Genomic DNA, 23,375 nt, shown 5'->3' with positions numbered 1-23,375 from the left:
TTCATAATGGAATGAAAATAGCCTTTATTCACATGTACACTCAATTCATATGATCCTACATTTCTTGATTCTCTGAACAGCATATTGTTAAAATTAACTGAATTCCATCTGGTTATTTGAACAGACATGAATGCCATGGGAGAAATCTAATAAAACCAACTACAATCCACATGCAACCAAGGCTCTCCAGCATATAATCTCTGATCACAACCTCATTGATGCCTGACGAGCACATAATCCTAAATAAAATAAAAACAGTACACTTTCTCCTCAAACAGGCATATAACATTCTCACAAATCGATTTCATACTATTATCTACACCTGTATTTTATTTAATTAAGAAAATAGAAATTCAACATATGAGCATGTCTGACCACCACGCTTACTACTGCCAACTTCAGAATCTCCTAGAAGAGTCACAAGATGGCGTTTCAACGTTTCTTTACTAAAAAATCCAGAATTCTTTGATCAATTTGAAATTAAATTAATTCATAATGACCAATAAAAGATTTCAGTCGATGACCCCTGGATTCTATGGAATGCCACCAAAGATTTTATTAACAATAAGGCAACTGCATTTGGATCGAATAAATCACAATTAACATTTAGAAATCGGATTTCTTTAACTGTGTTAGAGCGTTCTCCACAAACTCTTTAGACCAGGTAGCCATTTTTCCAAAGTCAAGACAGAACTTAACTTATTGATGAGACAGAGAGCATAATTTGCCATCAATAGAGTAATACTCAACCATTATTTCCATGGTAATCGGCCCAGTTGTTTACTAGCCAACAAGCTAAGTAGTAACGATCAATAGCTTGAGCTCAATTCAGCTAGCTTCGTCTATAAAACGTATCTAATCAAAATCAGTCCTAATGCCTCTCAAGGCACCGGTGGAGGACTCAATCTCTCCTTATGGAATCCCAATAGTTCCCATTTAAAATATTTGGGAGTAGAAAGCTCCCCTTCTGGCTATTGGGATCAAATTCATATTGCGGTACAAAGAGGGAAAGACGTAGGACTATCTGTGCCAAGCTTTCAATTGTATTTCCAGGCACTGGCATTTCGCCACATCCTAAATTGGTTAAGACATGATTCTTCTGCACACCGGCTGAGTATAGAGAGACATACGGTGTCTGCTATTGCCCTGGAAGAGGTAGTCTTCACTCATACGGTATATCCCTTCAACAATGTAAACTACACTTTGGTCCCATTATTGCTCACAATTTATATTTGGCGCAAAATTGAAAAAATTATGTAACTGGGAATCAAAATGGCATGCCCATAAGCCAACATTCCACAATAATGCCTTGCCATCTGGAGGACGGCCTTTTGCGTCACCCAAATAGTTCAAAGGTGGAATCCTTATCGATATCATGAACAATAATGATTTGAGAACATTCCAAAATTTGAAAGATACATTCACATTACAAGGCAATTCCTATTTTTCGTATATTTACAACTTAGGTCAGTTATGCTGGCCTATGTAGTCCCTTGGGAAACCCAACTACTGAAACTTCCAATGATGGGATTCATAAATAAATGATCTGGGCTCCGAAAGGACTGCTCTCTATAATACACTGAGTATACAAAACATTAAAAACATTGCTCTTTCCATGACAGACTGACCATGTGAAAGAGCAGGTGTTCCTAATGTTTTCTACACTCAGTGCATTAATTAATGGTGCAATTACGTCATATATTAATCAATGCCGGTTATAGTAATTAAGTTTAAGGCCCAGTGCAGTCAAAGTTAAGATTTCCTGTGTTCTGTATAATTTTTGTATAACGGCTGATGACAAGAACACTGTAAAAGTGTGAAAAAGAATGTGATCAGTGTTATTTCCCGATAGTTGCTGGTTGAAAAATACAACCCAGGACCTTCTATTCAGCAGGTTTTGCATGGGTTGTGGCTCGCCTCGTGTTTTGGCTAAGTTATTAGACCAATAATAAAAATAGACTTCCAAACCTCTGCAAATAACAGTTTTCAAGTTGCATATCCCTCCCATTAGGCCTCTCTGCTTCCTTCCACAATCCTGACTGTGATTAATGCACCACTCTGGTCCCCTTTCCCCGTTCCACACCCAGACAGTTCTAGCAAAATGCTTGCTTGAGAAATAAATTGTACTAAAAAGCTATTTGTTTATTTAAAAAAACAATTAAATGTAAAACTCCTTAACTTAGTTGTTACCCAGAAATGATTTGATATTGAGCCAAATACAGCTGCACTTGGCCTAGGGATAGTTCAGTGAAATGCATGCCAAGGCTCAAGCAAGGCTACTTAACAGTGAAATATATATTTAAATATTTGTTTCCTTACCTTGAAAGCAGCCTAATTTCCTGCCCAAAATATCACCCTTTTTTTGTTTAAACCAAGTAATTGGTAAGCAATTAGGCAACACAATCCATTTAAGAGATCAATAGGGCATTATATTTAAAACATGCTAAACGAGGGAGATTGACTTGCATTAGTTTTTGCTCTGAAAATGCACATTTTACCAATTGTTGGCAGTGGTAGTTTAACAAAACCGAATAGTGGATTGCAGTCACTCCTTGTCCATAGACTGCTTCGAAGGTAAGAAGAAAAATATCAAAATGTCATTTTGCTGAACTCTCTATTTAATGTCATAGTTCCTTTTCCTTACACATTTAACATATGTTTGGATGTCTCATCTTCAATATGTACATTTGTATGCTGCTCTAGTAATCTCAACAATCCACAATATAATTATTTACAAAATAAAAGGGTATTTTGAACCTCTGAGTACATTCTACAGAAATGTGATTGGGGGGGGGAAGAGAGACATTCTTCTCGCTGTGTAAGTCTTTCGGCAGATTACAGACAGGCTCACTTTAGTCTCTCCAAAGCCTGTGGATAATACTTGAGGAAGATTCTGCTGACTATGTCGTAGGTGTCACCCTGTGGTTTGGAGGGGTACTTCCGCTTGTTGAAAACAAAGCCCTTCTCCACCTGGAAGACGGCCTGGTTGAAAGCGTCTTGCCTGAAGGGTCGGCCTCTCTCCAGGCACTCCACCAGGGTGTTGACAAACAGGCTCCATCGCTGGGAATAGTAGTCTTCCATCAGGCCACCCCACTCCTTGCTGGCATAGTCCAGAATGTTGCCCTCGGGCCCCCACAGGGTGATCTGGTTTCGGGCGTTCATGTCGTACAGCCGCGCCTCCGCCTCATCCAGGGCCAGGGAGCGTGCCTGCTCCAGCCACGTCCCCAGCAGGAAGTGGCCGTCACTGGACAGCAGGCGCTCAAGCTCAGGGAGGAGGTCGTACACCAGCACGCCCCCGCCGTCAGGAGTTCCGGAAGCTTCTGAGCCTGGAAGGCATCCCGGATCTCGTGGTAGTAGTCGGTGGTGAGAAGCTGCAGAACCTCTCGGGTGACGTCCACCAGGTCGTATCGAAACGTCTCTTGGGCCATGAGAGGCCAGGCCGCCTGGTACAACAGCCTCCAAGCCTCGTACAGGTCGGCCCGCTGGTACCACACCTCTGTGGTCTTGTGCAGCGAGGGCCGGTGCACCAGTGGACTCTTGTTGTGGTTCTTGTAGTGTGGCACGGTGCAGTTGTAAACGCTACCAAAAAGCAGTCTCCAGGCGGCTGTCAGGTTCTCGTGGGTGCTGCCGTAGCGGCGAACCGCATACAGCGACACCCACTTGGCCAGGTTGACTGGCTCTTTGCGCCACGCCAACTCGCTCATCAGCTCGTACACCACAGGGTTCTGCTCGATGCCCTCCGGTGCCAGCCCGAGCCCAACCAGGGTGGAGTTGGGGAAGGCGAGAGCATCGAAAGGCCCTGAGTTGATGCTCTCCACCGTGCCAAAAAGCCCGCTATTGCCGCCAAAGTTGTGAAGCATGCACCATATGAAGGGCTGGCCGTAGAAAGACTTGGTTAAGGAGAAAGCTGGCGTGGACTCTGCAAACAAGTCCAGCACGATCATCCGACCGATGGGCACTCCGTGCAGAAGGGCCTGAATCTGGGCAGGCTTCCAGAATGCTGTGTCAAACACAAAGAGCCAGCCCTGCATCAGCCAAATGGCTCGGGGATCCACTGGAGACAAAAAAAGATTTTGGGGTGAGAGAGAAGAAAGGCAGAGCTCTTGATATGGCTAGGAGTATGGGCAAGTATGTACAACCCCCACAGGTGGCACTATGGCAGGGCACCCTGGTGTTATGAAAGTAGGACGATTACAGTAATTACGACCCAATGTATACTGCCATTTTAACATCCGCTAACTGTTGTGGCCGGAATTCCCGGAAGAAAAACTACTTAACACATTAGAGGGTAACGAAGCTAGTGTCAGCTAATTAACAGACAACGTTTTTTTTTTGCGGCGTTCGGCATGCAAGTCTCACCAGAGGTCATGGTGTCGAAGACTGCGCGGCTGACCGAGGACAAGTAGGTGGGGTCCGAGGAGGTCGGCGTCATCTCGTTGAAGGTGTCTGTGTTGTAGATGTGGTCTGTGCCAAATTGCTTGACCAGCTGGGACAGGAACAGGGAGCCGATCGAATGGAAGAGGGGGTCACGGGGGTCCAGGGTATATGCGCAGGAGTAGCTGCAGTTGAAATGGCTCCAGGGCGGCAGTTTGGTCACGTTGGCTTTCGGAAAGAGTCTGGAAAATGGAACAAACAAGGACTGAACAATCCAGGAAAACATTGTTGCTGAGCACATTGATCTTAACTGATTCAAATACCTCCAAATGGCTATTTATTTTGTATTCCAACAACAACAAAAATATAGAACGGAAGCTATGGATGGATGAAACGGTTTTGAATAAGCAGTCATACCTGACGATGCCCTGAGGCACAATCCCAGAGAAAGCCGGCAGGACAGGCAGCATTCCAAAGGACCTCATTCGGTCTAAAATCTTGAACTGGAGTGCAGAAGAAATATACAACATATATATCATTATTATTCCAAATGCAGGAGGGAACGAATGTGTGTATGGAAACCAATCAAAATGTTAGTACTTGAAGGTAGAGCTGCTTCACATGCCAGGACTGTGGTAGGGGTCCGCCCCACTGGAACAGGTTCCCCATACGGTTCCAGGCTAGGAAGGCGGGGCCAGTGAAGAAGTGGTCAATTTCAGTCTGGTTCAGCCCCAGTGAGAGGTACACCTAATCCATCAAAAACAGCTAGATGTCAGAGTTGTTCTAAAATACAATACAGTTAAGACAAAATGTGTGTTTAAATAGGAAAAAGTTAGCAACAAATTACTTTGCACTTTTATCTGGCATTACCCCCACCTATTAGTAGGAAATTAGTGGTAATATGCATTCCAGTTTGCTCTACCTCAGCACACACACACACACACACACACACACACACACACACACACACACACACACACACACACACACACACACACACACACACACACACACACACACACACACACACACACACACACACACACACACACACCTCATTACCTCTTGCCACAAGGCCTCTTGTCCAGTAAATGCCAAAGGCAGATTGATGCCATTCAGTGCCATCCAGTCGATCTCTCTCTGCCATCGTGGCCAGTCCCACCACAATGTGGAGTAGCTCTGAGTGCATACGTTCTGATAGTACCTGAATCTAGAAAAAAGAGAAAGGCATTACCAGGGAGCTACACTGGGACATCGGGAAAACATTGGTGTTTAGTTGCTACACTGGACACAATGTGTCCTCAATCCCATTGAGCACATTTGGGACCTGTTGGATCGGAGGGTGAGGGCTAGGGCCATTCCCCCCCAGAAATGTCAGGGAACTTGCAGGTGCCTTGATGGAAGAGTGGGGTAACATCTCACAGCAAGAACTGGCAAATCTGGTGCACTCCATGAGGAGGAAATGCACTGCAGTACTTAATGCAGCTGGTGGCCACACCAGATACTTTTGATTTTGGACCCAGCCCATACCTTTGTTCAGTGACACATTATTCCATTTCTGTTAGTCACATGTCTGCGGAACTTCTTCAGTTTATGTCTCAGTTGTTGAATCTTATGTTCATACAAAAATGTACACGTCAAGTTTGCTGACAATAAACGCATTTGACAGTGAGATGTTTCTTTTTTTGCTGAGTTTATATATTTTTGTATATTACATATATTACAACAACTGTCAAGTTCAGTCATGGTGTGGTGCTCAGTACCTGGATGTGCAAACTACATGCAAGCACAGGCTGCTGGGTTAACATGTCATTGGTTGCCTTACTAAGAAGTCGAGCAGAGGTAACGTAGTGTTTATCTAAACCAAAATCTAGCTAGCTTTCATAATATGCTGGCTAAACATTCCGAAGCAAATCAATGGAATTAGCCAGCTGCTATCTGGCAATGTGATTTGTAACTTTGCAAGCAAATGTAAGCTACGCTAAGTTACGTTAGCTACCGGACCATATCTATCTATTAGCTAGCCAACTAACTACTGTAGAGGCTAACTTGACTGGCCTGTGTGTTTGATTAACATCTGCAGTGACATCAACCGATCCCATTAACATCTGCAGTGACAACATCAAGCTCAGCACCAGGAACTAGCGCAAGTCACCTTTGCTAAATATTTCCTTGACTCTGTGATGAGCAAATAGTGTATTCAGAAAGTATTCAGACCCCTCACATTTTCTTACGTTACAGCCGTATTCTAAAATTGATTAAATAAAAAAATCTATATATATATATCCTTAATCTACACACAATACCCCATAATGACAAAATGAAAAACAGGTTTAGACATTTTTTTAAATATATATGAAATACATTTACAGTGGGGCAAAAAAGTATTAGTCAGCCACCAATTGTGCAAGTTCTCCCACTTAAAAAGAAGAGGCCTGTAATTTTCATAGGTACACTTCCAACTATGACAGACAAAATGATAAGGAAAAAAATCCAGAAATTCACATTGTAGGATTTTTATGAATTTATTTGCAAATTATGGTGGAAAATAAGTATTTGGTCACCGACAAACAAGCAAGATTTCTGGCTCTCACAGACCTGCTTCTTTAAGAGGCTCCTCTGTCCTCCACTCGTTACCTGTATTAATGGCACCTGTTTGAACTTGTTATCAGTATAAAAGACACCAGTCCACAACCTCAAACAGTCACACTCCAAACTCCACTATGCCAAAGACCAAAGATCTGTCAAAGGACACCAGAAACAAAATTGTAGACCTGCACCAGGCTGGGAAGACTGAATCTGCAGTAGGTAAGCAGCTTGGTTTGAAGAAATCAACTGTGGGAGCAATTATTAGGAAATGGAAGACATACAAGACCACTGATAATGTCCCTCGATCTGGGGCTCCACGCAAGATCTCACCCCGTGAGCAAAAATCCCAGAACCACACGGGGGAACCTAGTGAATGACCTGCAGAGAGCTGGAACCAAAGTAACAAAGCCTACCATCAGTAACACACTACGCCGCCAGGGACTCAAATCCTGCAATGCCAGACGTGTCCCCCTGCTTAAGCCAGTACATGTCCAGGCCCGTCTGAAGTTTGCTAGAGAACATTTGGATGATCCAGAAGAAGATTGGGAGAATGTCATGTGGTCAGATGAAACCAAAATATAACTTTGTGGTAAAAACCCAACTTGTCGTGTTTGGAGGACAAAGAATGCTGAGTTGCATCCAAAGAACACCATACCTACTGTGAAGCATGGCGGTGGAAATATCATGCTTTGGGGCTGTTTTTCTGCAAAGGGACCAGGACGACTGATCCGTGTAAAGGAAAGAATGAATGGGGCCATGTATCGTGAGATTTTGAGTGAAAACCTCCTTCCATCAGCAAGGGCATTGAAGATGAAACGTGGCTGGGTCTTTCAGCATGACAATGATCCCAAACACACTGCCCGGGCAACGAAGGAGTGGCTTCGTAAGAAGCATTTCAAGGTCCTGGAGTGGCCGAGCCAGTCTCCAGATCTCAACCCCATAGAAAATCTTTGGAGGGAGTTGAAGGTCTGTGTTGCCCAGCAACAGCCCCAAAACATCACTGCTCTAGAGGAGATCTGCATGGAGGAATAGGCCAAAATACCAGCAACAGTGTGTGAAAACCTTGTGAAGACTTGCAGAAAACGTTTGACCTCTGTCATTTCCAACAAAGGCTATATAACAAAGTATTGAGATAAACTTTTGTTATTGACCAAATATTTATTTTCCACCATAATTTGCAAATACATTCATTAAAAATCCTACAATGTTTTTCCTCCTCATTTTGTCTGTCATAGTTGAAGTGTACCTATGATGAAAATTACAGGCCTCTCATCTTTTTAAGTGGGAGAACTTGCACAATTGGTGGCTGACCAAATACTTTTTTTGCCCCACTGTATATATTTTTAGAAAAATGTCTAAACCTGTTTTTCGTTTTGTCATTATGGGGTATTGTGTGTAGATTGAGGATATATATATTTATCTATAAGCATTCAGGCACTTTGCTATGAGACTCGAAATTGAGCTCAGGTGCATCCTTTTTCCATTCATCATCCTTGAGATGTTTCTTCTTCAACTTGGAGTCCACTTGTAGTAAATTCAATTGATTAGACAGGAATACAAAAACATTTCTGCAGCATTGAAGGTCCCCAAGAACACAGTGGCCTCCATTATTCTTACATGGAAGAAGTTTGGAACCAGCAAGACTCTTCCTAGAGCTGGCTGCCCGGCCAAAATGAGCAATCGACGGAGAAGGGCCTTGGTCAGGGATCAAGATCCCGATGGTCACTGACAGAGCTCCTCTGTGGAGATGGGAGAACCTTCCATGAGGACAACCATCTCTGCAGCACTCCACCAATCAGGCCTTTATGGTAGTGGCCAGACGGAAGCCACTCCTCAGTAAAAGGCACGTGACAGCCGGCTTGGAATTTGCCAAAAGGCACCTAAAGGACTGACAAGATTCTTTGGTTTGATGAAACCAAGATTGAACTCTTTGGCCTGAATGCCAAGCATCACATCTGGAGGAAACCTGGCACCATCCCTACAGTGAAGCATGGTGGCAGCATCATGCTGTGGGGATGTATTTCAGCGGCAGGGACTGGGAGACTAGTCAGCATCGAGGGAAAGATGAACGGAGAAAAGTACAGAGAGATCCTTGATGAAAACCTGCTCCAGAGCGCTCAGGCCCTCCGACTGGGGCAAAGGTCCCCCTTCCAACAGGACAACAACCCTAAGCACACAGCCAAGACAATGCAGGAGTGGCTTTGGGACAAGTCTCTGAATGTCCTTGAGTGACCCAGTCAGCCCGGACTTGGAACATCTCTGGAGAGACCTGAAAATAGCTGTGTAGCAACGTTCCCCATCCAACCTGACAGCGCTTGAGAGGATATTCAGAGAAGAAAAAAATGGGAGAAACTCCCCAAATACAGGTGTGCAAAGCTTGTAGTGTCATACCCAAGAAGACTCAAGGCTGTAATCACTGACAAAGGTGCTTCAACAAAATACTGAGTAAAGGGTCTGAATTAGAGGTCGACCGATTATGATTTTTCAACGCCGATACAGATTATTGGAGGACCAAAAAAGCCGATACCGATTTAAAAAGGTTTTTTTTTTTTTTTTTTTTTAATCGTTCACTTTAATTACTTATTTGTAATGAAAATTACAACAATACTGAATGAACACTTATTTTAATTTAACATAATAGATCAATAAAATAAATTTAGCCTCAAGTAAATAATGAAACATGTTCAATTTGGTTTAAATAATGCAAAACTAAGTGTTGGAGAAGAAAGTAAAAGTGCAATATATGCCATGTAAGAAAGCTAACGTTTCAGTTCCTTGCTCAGAACATGAGAACATATGAAAGCTGGTGGTTCCTTTTAACATGAGTCTTCAATATTCCCAGGTAAGAAGTTTTAGGTTGTAGTTATTATAGGAATTATAGGACTATTTCCCTCTATACCATTTGTATTTCATATACCATTGACTATTGGATGTTCTTATAGGCACTTTAGTATTGCCAGTGCAACAGTATAGCTTCCGTCCCTCTCCTCGCTCCTCCCTGGGCTCGAACCAGCAATACAACAACAGCCACCATCGAAGCAGCATTACCCATGCAGAGCAAGGGGAACAAATACTAGAAGGCTCAGAGCGAGTGATGTTTGAAACGCTATTAGCGCGCGCTAACTAGCTAGCCATTTCACTTCAGTTACACCAGCCTCATCTCACGAGTTGATAGGCTTGAAGTCATTAACAGCGCAATGCTTGACGCACAACAAAGAGCTGCTGGCAAAACGCACGAAAGTGCTGTTTGAATGAATGTTTACGCGCCTGCTAATTGCCTACCACCACTCAGTCAGACACTTAGATACTTGTATGCTCAGTCAGATTATATGCAACGCAGGACACGCTTGATAATATCTAATAATATCAATCATGTGTAGTTAACTAGTGATTATGATTGATTGATTGTTTTTTATAAGATAAGTTTAATGCTAGCTAGCAACTTACCTTGGCTTACTGCATTCGCGTAACAGGCAGTCTCCTCGTGGAGCGCAACGAGAGGCAGGTAGTTATTGGGTTGGACTAGTTAACTGTGAGGTTGCAAGATTGGATCCCCCGAGCTGACAAGGTGAAAATCTGTCGTTCTGCCTCTGAACGAGGCAGTTAACCCACCGATCCTAGGCAGTCATTGAAAATAAGAATGTGTTCTTAACTGACTTGCCTAGTTAAATAAAAAGGTATAAAATAATAATAAAAAATAATTGTCACGTCGGCGCCCAAAAATACGTCATCCGATTATTATGAAATTGGCCCTAATTAGTCGGTCGACCTCCAGTCTGAATACTTATGTATTTCATTTTTATTTTATGTATTTCATTTTTATTTTATTTTAATTGCTTTGTTTTTGCTTTGTCATTATTGGGTACTGTGTGTAGATTGATGAGGGGGAACAACTATTTCATTAATTTTATAATAAGGCTGTAACGTAATAAAATGTGGAAAAGGTGAAGGGGTCTGAATACTTTCCGAATGCACTGTGGACTGCATAAACATGGTGTGTGTCTTGTGGTAATACATGGTGTGTTATAAGTAGGCTACAACTTCTACTATAGTATCTGTCTTGTAGCTGCTTAGTTGATTGTTTATGCAAAGCTTGAAGTCTAAATTGGAGAAAATTAGTAAGGAGGAGATGGTGTGGGTGACTGACTGGTGCCTGTTAAGTGTAGGTAGTGTGTGAAGGTTAGTATACACGATCTATTGACACGAGTGGGGTAGGTGGGTGGACATCGTTCTTGGAGTGCGTATTGATGGGGACAAAGTAGCAAAATGTTGGCTAATCACCAACTTGTGTATGTTCTACAGACTAATCCTGCTGCTGACCTTGACACCAGCGTTTGTCATACAGATCCTGTAGATTGGATGAAAGCTTTCAGCCGGGAACAAGCTCGAGCTCAACATCTGATCTCAGCCAAATCATAATTGACTTACACTTCACTGTTAATGTCGTGTCATGGGAAAAAACTGCCCCATGCGCTTTACAATCCAACCACTGTTAACATGATGACATTGCTGGGGTTAGCTGATGTGCGACTAATGCACTATGGCTAATTGAAGGGCACAAATGTCCACAGCCCTCACGATAAACAAGGAAAACTCGATTGTAACAACACTCCATTCTTCACGTCCCACTGATTTTCACTTTAACAAGGCCCAGCCACAGCACGAATGTCTACAGCCCTCACGGTAAACAAGGAAAACTAAATTGTAACAATGCCCTGTTCTCCCCCCCAAATTTCACTGTGCCATAAAGCAGCGAAAGAGAGCCCAGAACACTGAACTGGGCATATGCAAATGCTGAGACTCCGAAAGAGACTACGCACATATTTCACATGCAGGGTCAAACATAATGTGCAATATTTTTCTTTACACATTCATTACTATTGTCTGTCAATTTAATGAACGAGCATTGATCGTGACAAGACTACATACAGTCGCTTGCGAAAGTATTCACACCACTTGGCATGTATTTTTTTTAGGGGTTTGTATCATTTGATTTACACAACATGCCTACCACTTTGAAGATGCAAAATATTTTCTGTGAAATAAACAAAGACAAAAAAACAGAACTTGAGCGTGCATAACTATCCACCCCCCTAAAGTCAACACTTTGTAGAGCCACCTTTTGCAGCAATTACAACTGCAAGTCTTTTGGGGTATGTCTCTATAAGCTTGGCACATCTAGCCACTGGGATTTTTGCCCATTCTTCAAGGCGAAACTGCTCCAGCTCCTTCAAGTTGGATGGGTTTTGCTGGTGTACAGCAGACTTTAGTCATACCACAGATTCTCAATTGGATTGAGGTCTGGGCTTAGACTAGGCCATTCCAAGACATTTAAAATGTTTCCCCTTAAACCACTGGAGTGTTGCTTTAGCAGTATGCTTAAGGTTATTGTCCTGCTGGAAGGTGAACCGCTATCCCAGTCTCAAATCTCTGGAAGTCTGAAAAAGGTTTCCCACAAGAATTTCTCTGTATTTAGAGCCATCCATTATTCCTTCAATTCTTACCTGTTTCCCAGTCCCTGATGCTGCCACCATCATGCTTCACTATAGGGATGGTGTTCTCAGGGTGATGGGAGGTGTTGGGTTTGCGCCAGACATAGCGTTTTCCTTGATGGCCAAAAAGCTCAATTTTAGTCTCATCTGACCAGAGTACCTTCTTCCATATGCTTGGGGAGTCTCCCACATGCTTTTTAGCAAACACCAAACAAGTTTGCTTATTTTTTTTCTTTAAGCAATTGCTTTTTTTCTGGCCACTCTTCTGTAAAGCCCAGCTCTGTGGAGTGTACGGTTTAAAGTGGATGTGGCGGCAAGTAGCCTAGTGGTTAGAGCATTATGCCAGTAACCGAAAGGTTGCTAGATCGAATCCCCGAGCTGACAAGATAAAAATCTGTCATTCTGCCCCTGTTCCTAGGCCGAATTTGTTCTTAACTGACTTGCCTAGTTAAATGAAAAGGTCAAATATTTTTAAAAAGTGGTCCTATGGACAGATATTCCAATCTCCGCTGTGGAGCTTTGCAGCTCCTTCAGGGTTATCTTTGGTCTCTTTGTTGACTCTCTGATTAATGCCTGGTCTGTGGGCGGCCCACAGGTCAGTACTTCTCCACAACTTCATACCCTGACCTGTTTGGAGAGCTCCTTGGTCTTCATGGTGCCCTTTGCTTAGTGGTGTTGCAGACTGGGGCATTTCAGAACAGGTGTATATATACACTGAGCTCATGCGACAGATCATGTGACACTTAAAGTGCAATCTTTTGAAGGTAATTGGTTGCACCAGATCTTATTTAGGGGCTTCATAGTAAATACATATGCACGCACCACTTTTCAGTTTTTTTAAAGAATGTTTTTAAACAAGTTATTGTTTTCATTTCACTTCACCAATTAGGACTATTTTGTGTAGCTCCATTACATGAAATCAAAAAAAAAAAATCAACTTAAATTACAGGTTGCAATGCAACGAAATAGGAAAAACAATAAGAAAAAACGCCAAGGGGGATGAATACTTTTGCAAGGCACTGTAGGCAGGGGTCGTTACACTATCCTCTCCGTCTGTAGCAGTGCATGAGTAAAATCACTGAGGAAGCCAAGCCAGGGAAAAAAGCCATTTCACAACCTGTGTTGTGATAATTGCACGGTTTGCTCTATAACCTGTTAGTTCATATCCCTTGCCACCGTGATATATAAGCCTAAGGCCGAGACAGTAAGAAGACAAAGTGGCAGAATAAATTCAACCACACCTTTGTTTCATCACAAAATCGGAGAGCAACATCTGTCTGGTGAAGTCCACAAGCAAACAGTTACATGACCTACTAAAGACTGGTCAAGCAAGTTAATGTTTGAGATATTTTCGGTCTACTAAACAACTATTGATTTAGAACCACAGAGTTACCGCAAGTCACAAAGAAAACAGGAGCTGCCTCCACTATTCCAACACCATTTCAACATCATCAAATCATCTATGCTTAGTCTAATACAGTCACAACTAAGATACCAGAAACTATTTAGTCCAATCAACGTAAGCTACATCTGTCCATGGTACTGATTTCTGTGTGTGTGTGTCCCCCTATATAAAAACACACCCTATGTGTTTTAATAAAATAAACTATATGTAGGCTACTGAGCTTGTCTGATGCTTTAAGCACACTGTGATTAAATCATTAATACACAAATGACTGGAGGGAGCCAGAGATCAAGATAGTCTAGCAAAAACATGAATACATTTTTTAAACCAAACCTCTTCCTCCCGCTACTGCTGGCCTTTGCAGATTCTGCTGTTATGCTCCTGCTGTTAAATTCCAAATTGGCTACACCCAAGGGTCGGCAACCTTTTCCAGTGCCAATTTATCTTACCATTTCTACCAATCTGTGTGCCAGTTATGATATGTATATGCACATTTTCGTAGAACAGTTTAATGTATTATAATGTCTATGTATCTCAAAATCATCATGTGGTTAATCAAAATTCTAAAAGTAACTTATATTGCCAACTATGTAAAAAATAGCCTACATCGAGCCAACAAATAAAAACATTGCAGCCTGCAGGTAGAAAATATCCTGATAAAATGTAAATATCCTATAAATCAGATTGGCTACTCATGGCCTGTCTGCAAGGAACTTGAAACATTATATCCACTATTATGTTGGGTCAGGCCTGAAGCTTGAGCAGCAATCTTGCAACATTGTATCAAATATTCTGGGCCCTCAGAGTTTTCTGCAGACAGACAGACATAGCTGTAGGATATTTGCACAAGGATTAAGAACTAGTGATGCACCGATATTACATTTTTGGCCAATACCGATATTTTCCTTTCCATAAAAACAATATCGATAACCGATATTTAACATTTTAATGGCCTTTTAAGCATTCTAGTGCAGTTAAACACACACACACGCACACACACACACACAATCTCAGTGCAAGAGGCATCACTACAGTCCCTGATTCGAATCTAGGCTATATCGCATCCGGCTGTGATTGGGAGTCCCATAGGGCGGGGCACAATTGGCCCAGCATCGTCCGGGTTTGGCCCGGGTAGGCAGTCATTGTAAAGAATAATTTGTTCTCAAATGACTTGCCTAGTTAAATAAAGGTTACACACACCACAATGACCAAAAAGGCATTTTTTTTGGCATTTACGCATGTCCCCATTACCAGTAAAACAATCAAACCCTATTTCTTTCACTTATTTCCTGTGCTGTTTCGTGGTTCATTTGTTCATTTGTTTAATTTTCAATCAGTTTTTCTCATTCTATGGCACGCAGTTTTGGTCTTTGCGTGTCAAATAACACTATTTGACGTGTAAAATAAGCTTGTTGACTAATCAGGACCTGAATATGACTGCACATCATATAATTTAACATGCTCATACATTTTTTATGTTGTTATTACACCATCACTCGTATTTCATGTCACAACGATTCTTCAATATGTATGCTATGATGCTGGTAAAGTTGTCTTGCGCACCTACACTGCTGGTCATTAAAAAAAAGCTAGCTAGCTCATGGATGCAAACAATGTTCTTCCCACAAAACAACATAATGAGTTTCAGTAGCTATAGTTAGCTAGCTAACTATATAGTTCAGTGTCATGATCTAAAATAACCCTAATTTATAAGACAGTTCTTATTTGATTAATGGTGGTTGGACCCATCTATGTGAAGCTTGCCACAATAAAGATTAGCCACAATAGTGGACTTTGCGGTTAGCCTTCAAAATAAAAGTATATCATTGACAGTGACGCAAATGAATACAAATAGTAGAATTATGTCATAATTGAATATAAAATGCCAGACAAGGTTGTTTAATCACACTGTACAGCCTTACCTATGGATTGTGGATCAATGACATGGGGTATCAGCCTACTCAGTGACACCCAGAGGACATTAGCGTCATAGTTCTTATTGCGGGACTCTGAAACAACTGAATTGAGCCACATGTTGTCAACCTATGTGTATTGAACACTATTCCTGAGGAAAAACAATACTGCCTGGATGTTTGAGTCCGATAACTGAGGAGGACATTGGGAAAAAAACATCTTGGGTATTGAGTAGACTGATACCCCATTTCATTGACCCCCAATCCCTATTTAAAGCTGTACAGTGCAATATGAATGGCAATACACACAATAGGCTGACTGGGGAGGTGATTTCACACAGTCAGTCTCGCGCTAAGCGCTAATATTTGCATAAACCTTTAACAGTTGTGTTCTGTGGGTGTAACCAAGTAGACTAATACCCAATTTCATTGCTTCACATTCCAACCTTGTTTAACATTATATTGTCTAAATATGGCACAATTCCACGAATCGTAACCTTCTGCATCACTTTCAAAGAGGTACTTTTATTTTGAAAGCAAACTGCAAATTCCACTATTGTGCCTAAAATCCTTATTGTGGCTAGCCTCACAACACATAACCCAGCGAACCTCACTAGCCAGATGAAGCTAGCTGGCTGCTTATAACGTTAAGCTTTGGGCAACAGGGTTAAGTAGCTGGCTAGCTATTTATTTTCATGAACTAAAGTTCAATTTCAATAGGCGAACAAGTGGCTACCTAGCTAATACTTCCTCACAAGGATTCCTAAATCATTGCTAAGAATAATGAAAATGACTGCAATTTCTACTGGTAATCGTTTTCAGGCTGGTTGTATTGGTGCTAGCTAGGTACCAAGCTAAAGCTAACTACCCCAGAAGTTGCAGTTGAACAAATAATGCTTTATTACAAACATGGTATTGTAAACACATCATTCGTGGCCTGTGTTTGCAGACTTTTTTTGTACAGCTTTGACAGCGCTACTGATAGTAGTGGTGGCGCTTGGCTTGCATGTGCAAATTCAGAACACACAACATTCTATAATAGAACTGTTATTTGACTCATCAAATAGTGTTATTTGACATGCATCTTTTTTGACATGCCAAGCCCCAAAACGGCATTCCATAGTATGCCGTGAAGCTAATAGCAGTGAGGCTATTACTGTGCAACTCTGGTAGAGCAACATGTGTACCGGTGCTCGAACAGTCGGTGAAAGCCAACATCACAACAAAGAACGGTTGATTGTCAAGGGCAATAAATGCCATTATCTTGGCGTTAATGGATTTCACCTTCGAGTTATCTTGCTGAAATTCTTACTCTTTCAAATGACTGCTCGACTTGTTGACTGCTCGATCCACACAGCAGACATTGTGGGCTAGGTTAGGAATGCTGTTTTGCACACAATTGTATCTTACGTCATCTACATTATATAGGTATACACATCAGCTTTGACATCAGTTTTGCACATCGACATTAAACTAGACATCGGGCCGATACCGATGTCGCCATTTTTAGCTATTAACATATGATTGCAATATATCGTGCATCCCTAATAAGAAGTAATCGGGTAGACCTATTTTACGGCGTTTCCACCGGATCAGAGAATTGACCCCCCCCCCTTCACGCCGAGTGGTTATCGAAAGAGAGCTGAAAATATTTTTTTAATAGGCTACGTTGAGGAACTATCGTCATTCACAATGGGTGTAAAAAATAGACTTCGTTAACTTGCTGTCTGAGGTTATTGACCTCAGACAGCAAAAAATTATTTTGAGAAGTAAGCAGTGGTGAGTTAAGACAATCAGAAATTCTATCAGATCACCAAATGGGCACATTTATAGGCCTATATTTGCACGCAGGCCAGGTAGCCCAGGCCTACTTTTATGGATAAATCAGGTGCGTGTCCTTACTCAACATTGACAGGAGCGCTACAAACAAACAATAATGAATAAATTGACAACTCCTAAATGGAATGAAATAAACCAAAACTTGTTCCTCACAAGTGTAGCTTAGGTTGTGCAGTCCGCAAACAACGTGTCCACTTCGACAATGAGAATGGTAAAAGACTAATAAGAATATATTGAATGCATTAAAAGAAATTACCATAACCAAACAAACATTGTACATTACAAATGATGGGAAATAACGGTAAATGTGATACTTGTGTGCCATCCCCGTGGCCTCCACAATCGATTAGTCCACTGAGACAGGCGTGAATCAGACAGGTGTCTCATATCATAAAATCTATATATTTTAGACTGCATTAACAATAAAAAAATGATCTTAGTCAACCCACAGCCTATCGACCGAACAATACTGAGACCGAGTATCTCAGATGCTTTCTCCAGTGAGATACTGTACATTCAGCCTCTTGCGAATTGAAGAAAAATTAGGAAACAGACTAAAGACAAATTATTTTATTCATAGTCAATTTTGGAGGGTATACCTGGCTTCCCTTGGCATCCATGAATGAATACACGCCACTGCTCTCCGTACAGGAGGAGCGTGTCCCCATGCTTAACAATAGCAAGTCCCTCATGTACGTGCCTTTCTGATGGCCTCATTCCAGCCATATCCCACTTACAACTCCAATGTAGCGAACGGCTACATTACAATGCTTCTTGCGGGTCACGAACCCGGGTCTCCCAAGCCATTGGCACAAGAATGTACTATTAAAACCTCTTGCATTCGTGAGAATCGGCCTAGGGCTAAATTGAAATGTTTCTTACAGAAGAAATCTGGAAAACATATGTATAACCAGGTAGCAATGAAAAGGGAATAGTTTGGATATTATGGGAACATTAAACTAAAAAGGTGAGGACACAACAGTTCACCCGACGAGACTGAATCCAAACATTATACTGTTCATTTTACATTTACTATACTTTGCGGTTCCTTATGTTTCCAAAAACTGTACCGCAAGCAATGTGTGTTCACCTTCTGACTGAGCGTCTGGGCTCTTAACAAAAGTCCCCCGGGAAGAAGATATCGTCATCAATAGGCACTAAAGATAGTTAGCGTCTATGAATAAGGTAACTTGCTCACTGCTCCAAAAAAGATCTCACTAGGAGGTCGTAACAAGCCAAAGGCACTAATGGCTGTATGTAAGCCCTGGCATAGCATTCTCATATTTGTGGTGGAACTAGATTTCCACATCTGAGCAGCTTTTTCAAGCTTCTAAACATAAACGTAGATCCCAGACACTCCATTTAGTATGTATGGCATGTAATCAATTTGTGGATGTCCCATCACCAATTTCATATGATATGTTGCAATTTACAATTAATTTACAATTTTCTAAGCATACAATGTGTTATGATTTTGCAGAACGTACATTATGTTGAAACAAACGTAGGAAATTATACGAATTCTAGCTAGGTGGATAACATCAGCTAGCTGGCTAACGTTAGTTAGGGGTTAGGGTTATGTTTAGGAGTTAGGTTAAAGCATTACGTTTGTGGCTAGGGTTAGCCAGAGGTGTGGACTCGAGTCACATGACTTGGACTCCAGTCAGACTCGAGTCACAAATATAATGACTTGCAACTTGACTGACTTAACATCAATGACTCGTGACTTGACTTGGACTTGAGCCTTATGACTCAACATGACTTGATACCCTCCCCAAGCCAAAATATAAAAAATGATGCTATTTAAAAGTGTTCAGCGCATCAACTCTTCATTTAATGGATTACAGTTTGAATAGGACAGCAGCCAATCAAATTGTGCCAGCTGAGAAAAAGTTGTGCGGGTGAATTCAGATGGAGCCCTTGGATGGATGTTACCCAAAGTTATTAGTTTTGGATATAAAGACTACGCTGTATCAACAAAAAATGGATTGCAACTTGCAAAACATACAGGAAGAAAATTACAGATGGAGGCGCAACAATTTCCAACTTTGTTCGACATTTGAAGCTGCACAAAGAACGGTAAGTCGTGGCTAATATAGCAGACAGCTATACATTTTATTACTTTACTAGTGTTTCATGTAGGCTAACGTAACATTAAATCAATGAGCCTCCACACAGTCAGTCAGTGCGGGAACGTGATCATTGCACCCAAGATTGAGCTACAACTGGCTAGGCAGTTGGTAGCCTAAATCCTGCCTGATGTTACTATTGTTCCTAAAACCATTGACATATGTTAGCCTACTGTAACCACACAGAGTGTGTGTGTGTGTGTGTGTGTGTGTGTGTGTGTGTGTGTGTGTGTGTGTGTGTGTGTGTGTGTGTGTGTGTGTGTGTGTGTGTGTGTGTGTTAAGGTTGGGCGATTGTGTACAAGTCTACTTCACCCCATAGCGATCCTTGATAGTCGATTACTATTGGGGGAGTGTGTGTCTTTCTCATGGCTACCTATGTATTTCCATGGAAATATAACGTTTATTTGGAAACTAATAAATATAGAGATATTTTTAAAAGCATTGATTATTTGTATGAATGTAATATACTAACTATTACTATTGTTAAAATATGAAATGGTATTTAATTTGGTGAAGAGCACATTATGACTTGTTTAGGACTCGAAACTCAAAGTTTTGGACTTGAGACTTGACTTGGACATGCCTGTCTTGACTTGGGATTTTAGTGCTAAGACTTGAGACTTACTTGTGATTTGTAAAACAATGACTTGGTCCCACCTCTGGGGTTAGCTAAAATTGTTAAGGTTAGGGGAAGGATTAGCTAACATGCTATGTAGTTGCAAAGAAGCTAAAAAGTCATAAGTAGTTCAAGTTACTAATTAACAAAAAATCTGTTTAGAGTTTCAAACTTGCAACCTTTGGGTTAGTAAACATAACCTTAAATAACCATCTCGCGTATGTAACCATACCAATCATAACAGATCATACTCTGATTCAGAAGGGTTGGGTTAAATGCGGAAGACACATTTCAATCGAAGACATTCAGTTGTACAACTGACTAGGTATCCCTAATTTGAGTGTCTCGTGTTTACTATGTTACGTCTAGTCTATGAGCCCAGGTTGCCCTATTACATCCCGTGAGGACAGTAGTACTATCTCCGCATAAAGTTTCGTTCACTTACCTGTGTTGGGTGCTGATGCGCAGTACGCCTGTGAGTTGCGGCAAAGGGCGAGGAATGTTAAGTTGATTACCTGACCACGATACGTGACAATTGCAGAAGTATTTTAAGTAGTTGTAAATCCCAGAGGCGACTGCCACCCCAGTGCTGCCTGTGGCTATGATTTTATTATTTTTCGCCGACCGGAGCTCACACACTTCCAAATTATCATTGGATAAAGTTCTGTTGACGGACACTATGAACTCACGAGATCTATTTCCAAGTAGACGTCTCAGAAGTTCCACTACAGCTCTTCCCTGAGTCTTGTCGTTGGCTTGCGGTTTTAAATGTGCGAGAGTCTGAAACTCGCAATGTGCTGATAAAATAGAGACTACTACAAGTAAAGCAATGCTATAAATACATTTAAATCTCATTTTGATCAAAATCAACTTAAGCGAAAGAGTCGTATGCGTCCGTGTAATAAAATACGAGTTTGGTCAACTTTCAGGCAATCAGGAAGTTTTCGTTTTGAGAAATGCTCTGTGCCAATCAGAGTGTGATTTGTTTGGAGTCAATCAAAGTATTAAACCAATCACAGTCGAGAGGTTGGTAAGTAAATGGTAAAATCGTGGGGGAAAAAAGTCACCCGATAAAGTCTGAGGAAATTGTATTTTAGATTAGATGTATTTGGGTATAGAAAGGCACGGGGAAATTCCTCAGCAAAACGTCACAAATTATGCTATTTGCGTTTTCAAGGCTGGACCTACAGTAGGCCAATATGTAAAAAATATATATTTTTTTTTTTATATATAACAACGCGAATAATATTGAGAGGACATTAAAAAAACGGTCCTCTCAATATGATTCGCGTTCATCCGCCCATTCAAACCAATCAGGACGTTTACGCACTCCACGGCCCGCCCTGGCACTTCTTTTTAATGCTTGTTTACTTACATTCACTGTCTGGTTGTATTTACCACATGCACGCTACGTCGTACATTTAGTATTGTTTAGTCAGTGCTACAAGAGTATTTATTGAGTGCAACTAGCATACTAATTATTAAGGGATACAGCAATAGTTATATTGTTTACGCGCTACTTCTGTAACGTGAAGCCTCTCTCGTGCCCCTGCACATGCGCATTTACTAATTGCCTCATAAGCGCTGTTGCCAGGCCAGAGAGGGCCAGAAATCAATAACCCTAGTCTTAGCTCTCTCTCTCTCTCTCTCTCTCTCTCTCTCTCTCTCTCTCTCTCTCTCTCTCTCTCTCTCTCTCTCTCTCTCTCTCTCTCTCTCTCTCTCTCTCTCTCTCTCTCTCTCTCTCTCTCTCTCTCTCTCTCTCTCTCTCTCTCTCTCTCTCTCTGTTTAAATTCTCTCTCTGTTTAAATTGCTGATGTGTGAATATTCCTGTGTTAGCCTGGGCCAGAAATCAATAACCCTAGTCTTAGTTCTCTCTCTCTCGGTTTAAATTGCTGATGTGTGAATATTCCTGTGTTAGCCTGTAAAATTATTGCAGTTGTTGATATGCTTTTATCAGGGCATATGCTCACACATTCTGATATATATTTATAGTTTGCATGTCTATTTTTGATTTGCATATATGTATCTCTTAGTATCTTGTAAATGGATCCTGATGATTGCATTGTCTCTCCCCCTTTTCAGAACCACAAATATTTGCACATATTCAAATGGAAAAGCTCTGTCCGTTTTTACAGTAGATCACTCACTGTGTACAACAAAGGCTTGAATGAATTCAGTCACAGGTTGATCACATTGCAGAAAACATTTGTCACAATTAAGCATATTTTTAAGTAAACAAAACATTTGAACATGTTTTAACCAAAACCAATTGGGGCCATACTTGCAAACACTAGAAACAGTTTAAGTTTCACAGTCTCAAAATGTGCATCAGCTAATTAAAAATGGTTGATTTACTTGCACTTGATAGAACGGTATATTGTAGCTGGTCCCATCAGATAACCTGGCACACATTAGCCATATGTATGCTAACCAGTCATCTTAAGTTACCACAGCCACAAAGTCATAAGGCCTCCCTACTCTACCAATCAGATGAGTTCTTGGATCAGGGAAGCACACCACAGTATTTTTTTATTTTACCAGGTAAGTTGACTGAGAACACATTCTCATTTACAGCAACAACCTGAGGAATTTAGCCAGGACACCACTTACAATAAGTGCCATGGTATCTTTAGTGTCTACAGAGAGTTACACCTGTTTAACATCCCATCCGAAAGACAGCATCCTACACAGGGCAATTGGGATATTTTTTTAGATCAGAGGAAAGGGTGCCTCCAACATCACTTCTAGCAGCATTTGGTCTCCCATCCAGGACCAACCCTGCTTAGCTTCAGAAACAAGCTAGCAGTGAGATGCGGGGTGGTATGCTGCTGGCAGTCTGAGTCATTAATACCCATAAAACCTAGCAGTCAAACAAGGAAATGGTTCCAATCATTTTTCCACCATTCATTTTTCCCATAGGGGATTTTTAGAAACAATTAAAATAAGGTCTGTGTTTCATGTAGGCTTACCCTGGCATGACGTGCTGATAACCGTGTAAATCTCTCTAGGACAATGAG

The 23,375-nt window shown here is 41.4% G+C and overlaps 1 protein-coding gene across 1 annotated transcript; it reads right to left on the bottom strand.

Annotated features, from left to right (window-relative positions):
• naglu (N-acetylglucosaminidase, alpha) lies at nucleotides 1-21,310 on the bottom strand. The gene is given in 7 exon segments (XM_046369221.1): nucleotides 1-3,299; nucleotides 3,302-4,054; nucleotides 4,360-4,616; nucleotides 4,792-4,877; nucleotides 4,975-5,121; nucleotides 5,437-5,584; nucleotides 20,804-21,310. Coding segments are annotated over 7 exon segments (2,253 nt in total). The 5' UTR covers nucleotides 21,214-21,310; the 3' UTR covers nucleotides 1-2,847.
• Between the last annotated feature and the right edge of the window lie 2,065 nt (nucleotides 21,311-23,375).

This window comes from Oncorhynchus gorbuscha, linkage group LG11 (genome assembly GCF_021184085.1).
Source record: "Oncorhynchus gorbuscha isolate QuinsamMale2020 ecotype Even-year linkage group LG11, OgorEven_v1.0, whole genome shotgun sequence".
Taxonomy (NCBI): domain Eukaryota; kingdom Metazoa; phylum Chordata; class Actinopteri; order Salmoniformes; family Salmonidae; genus Oncorhynchus; species Oncorhynchus gorbuscha.
This window is presented reverse-complemented; position numbering and strand designations above follow the sequence as displayed.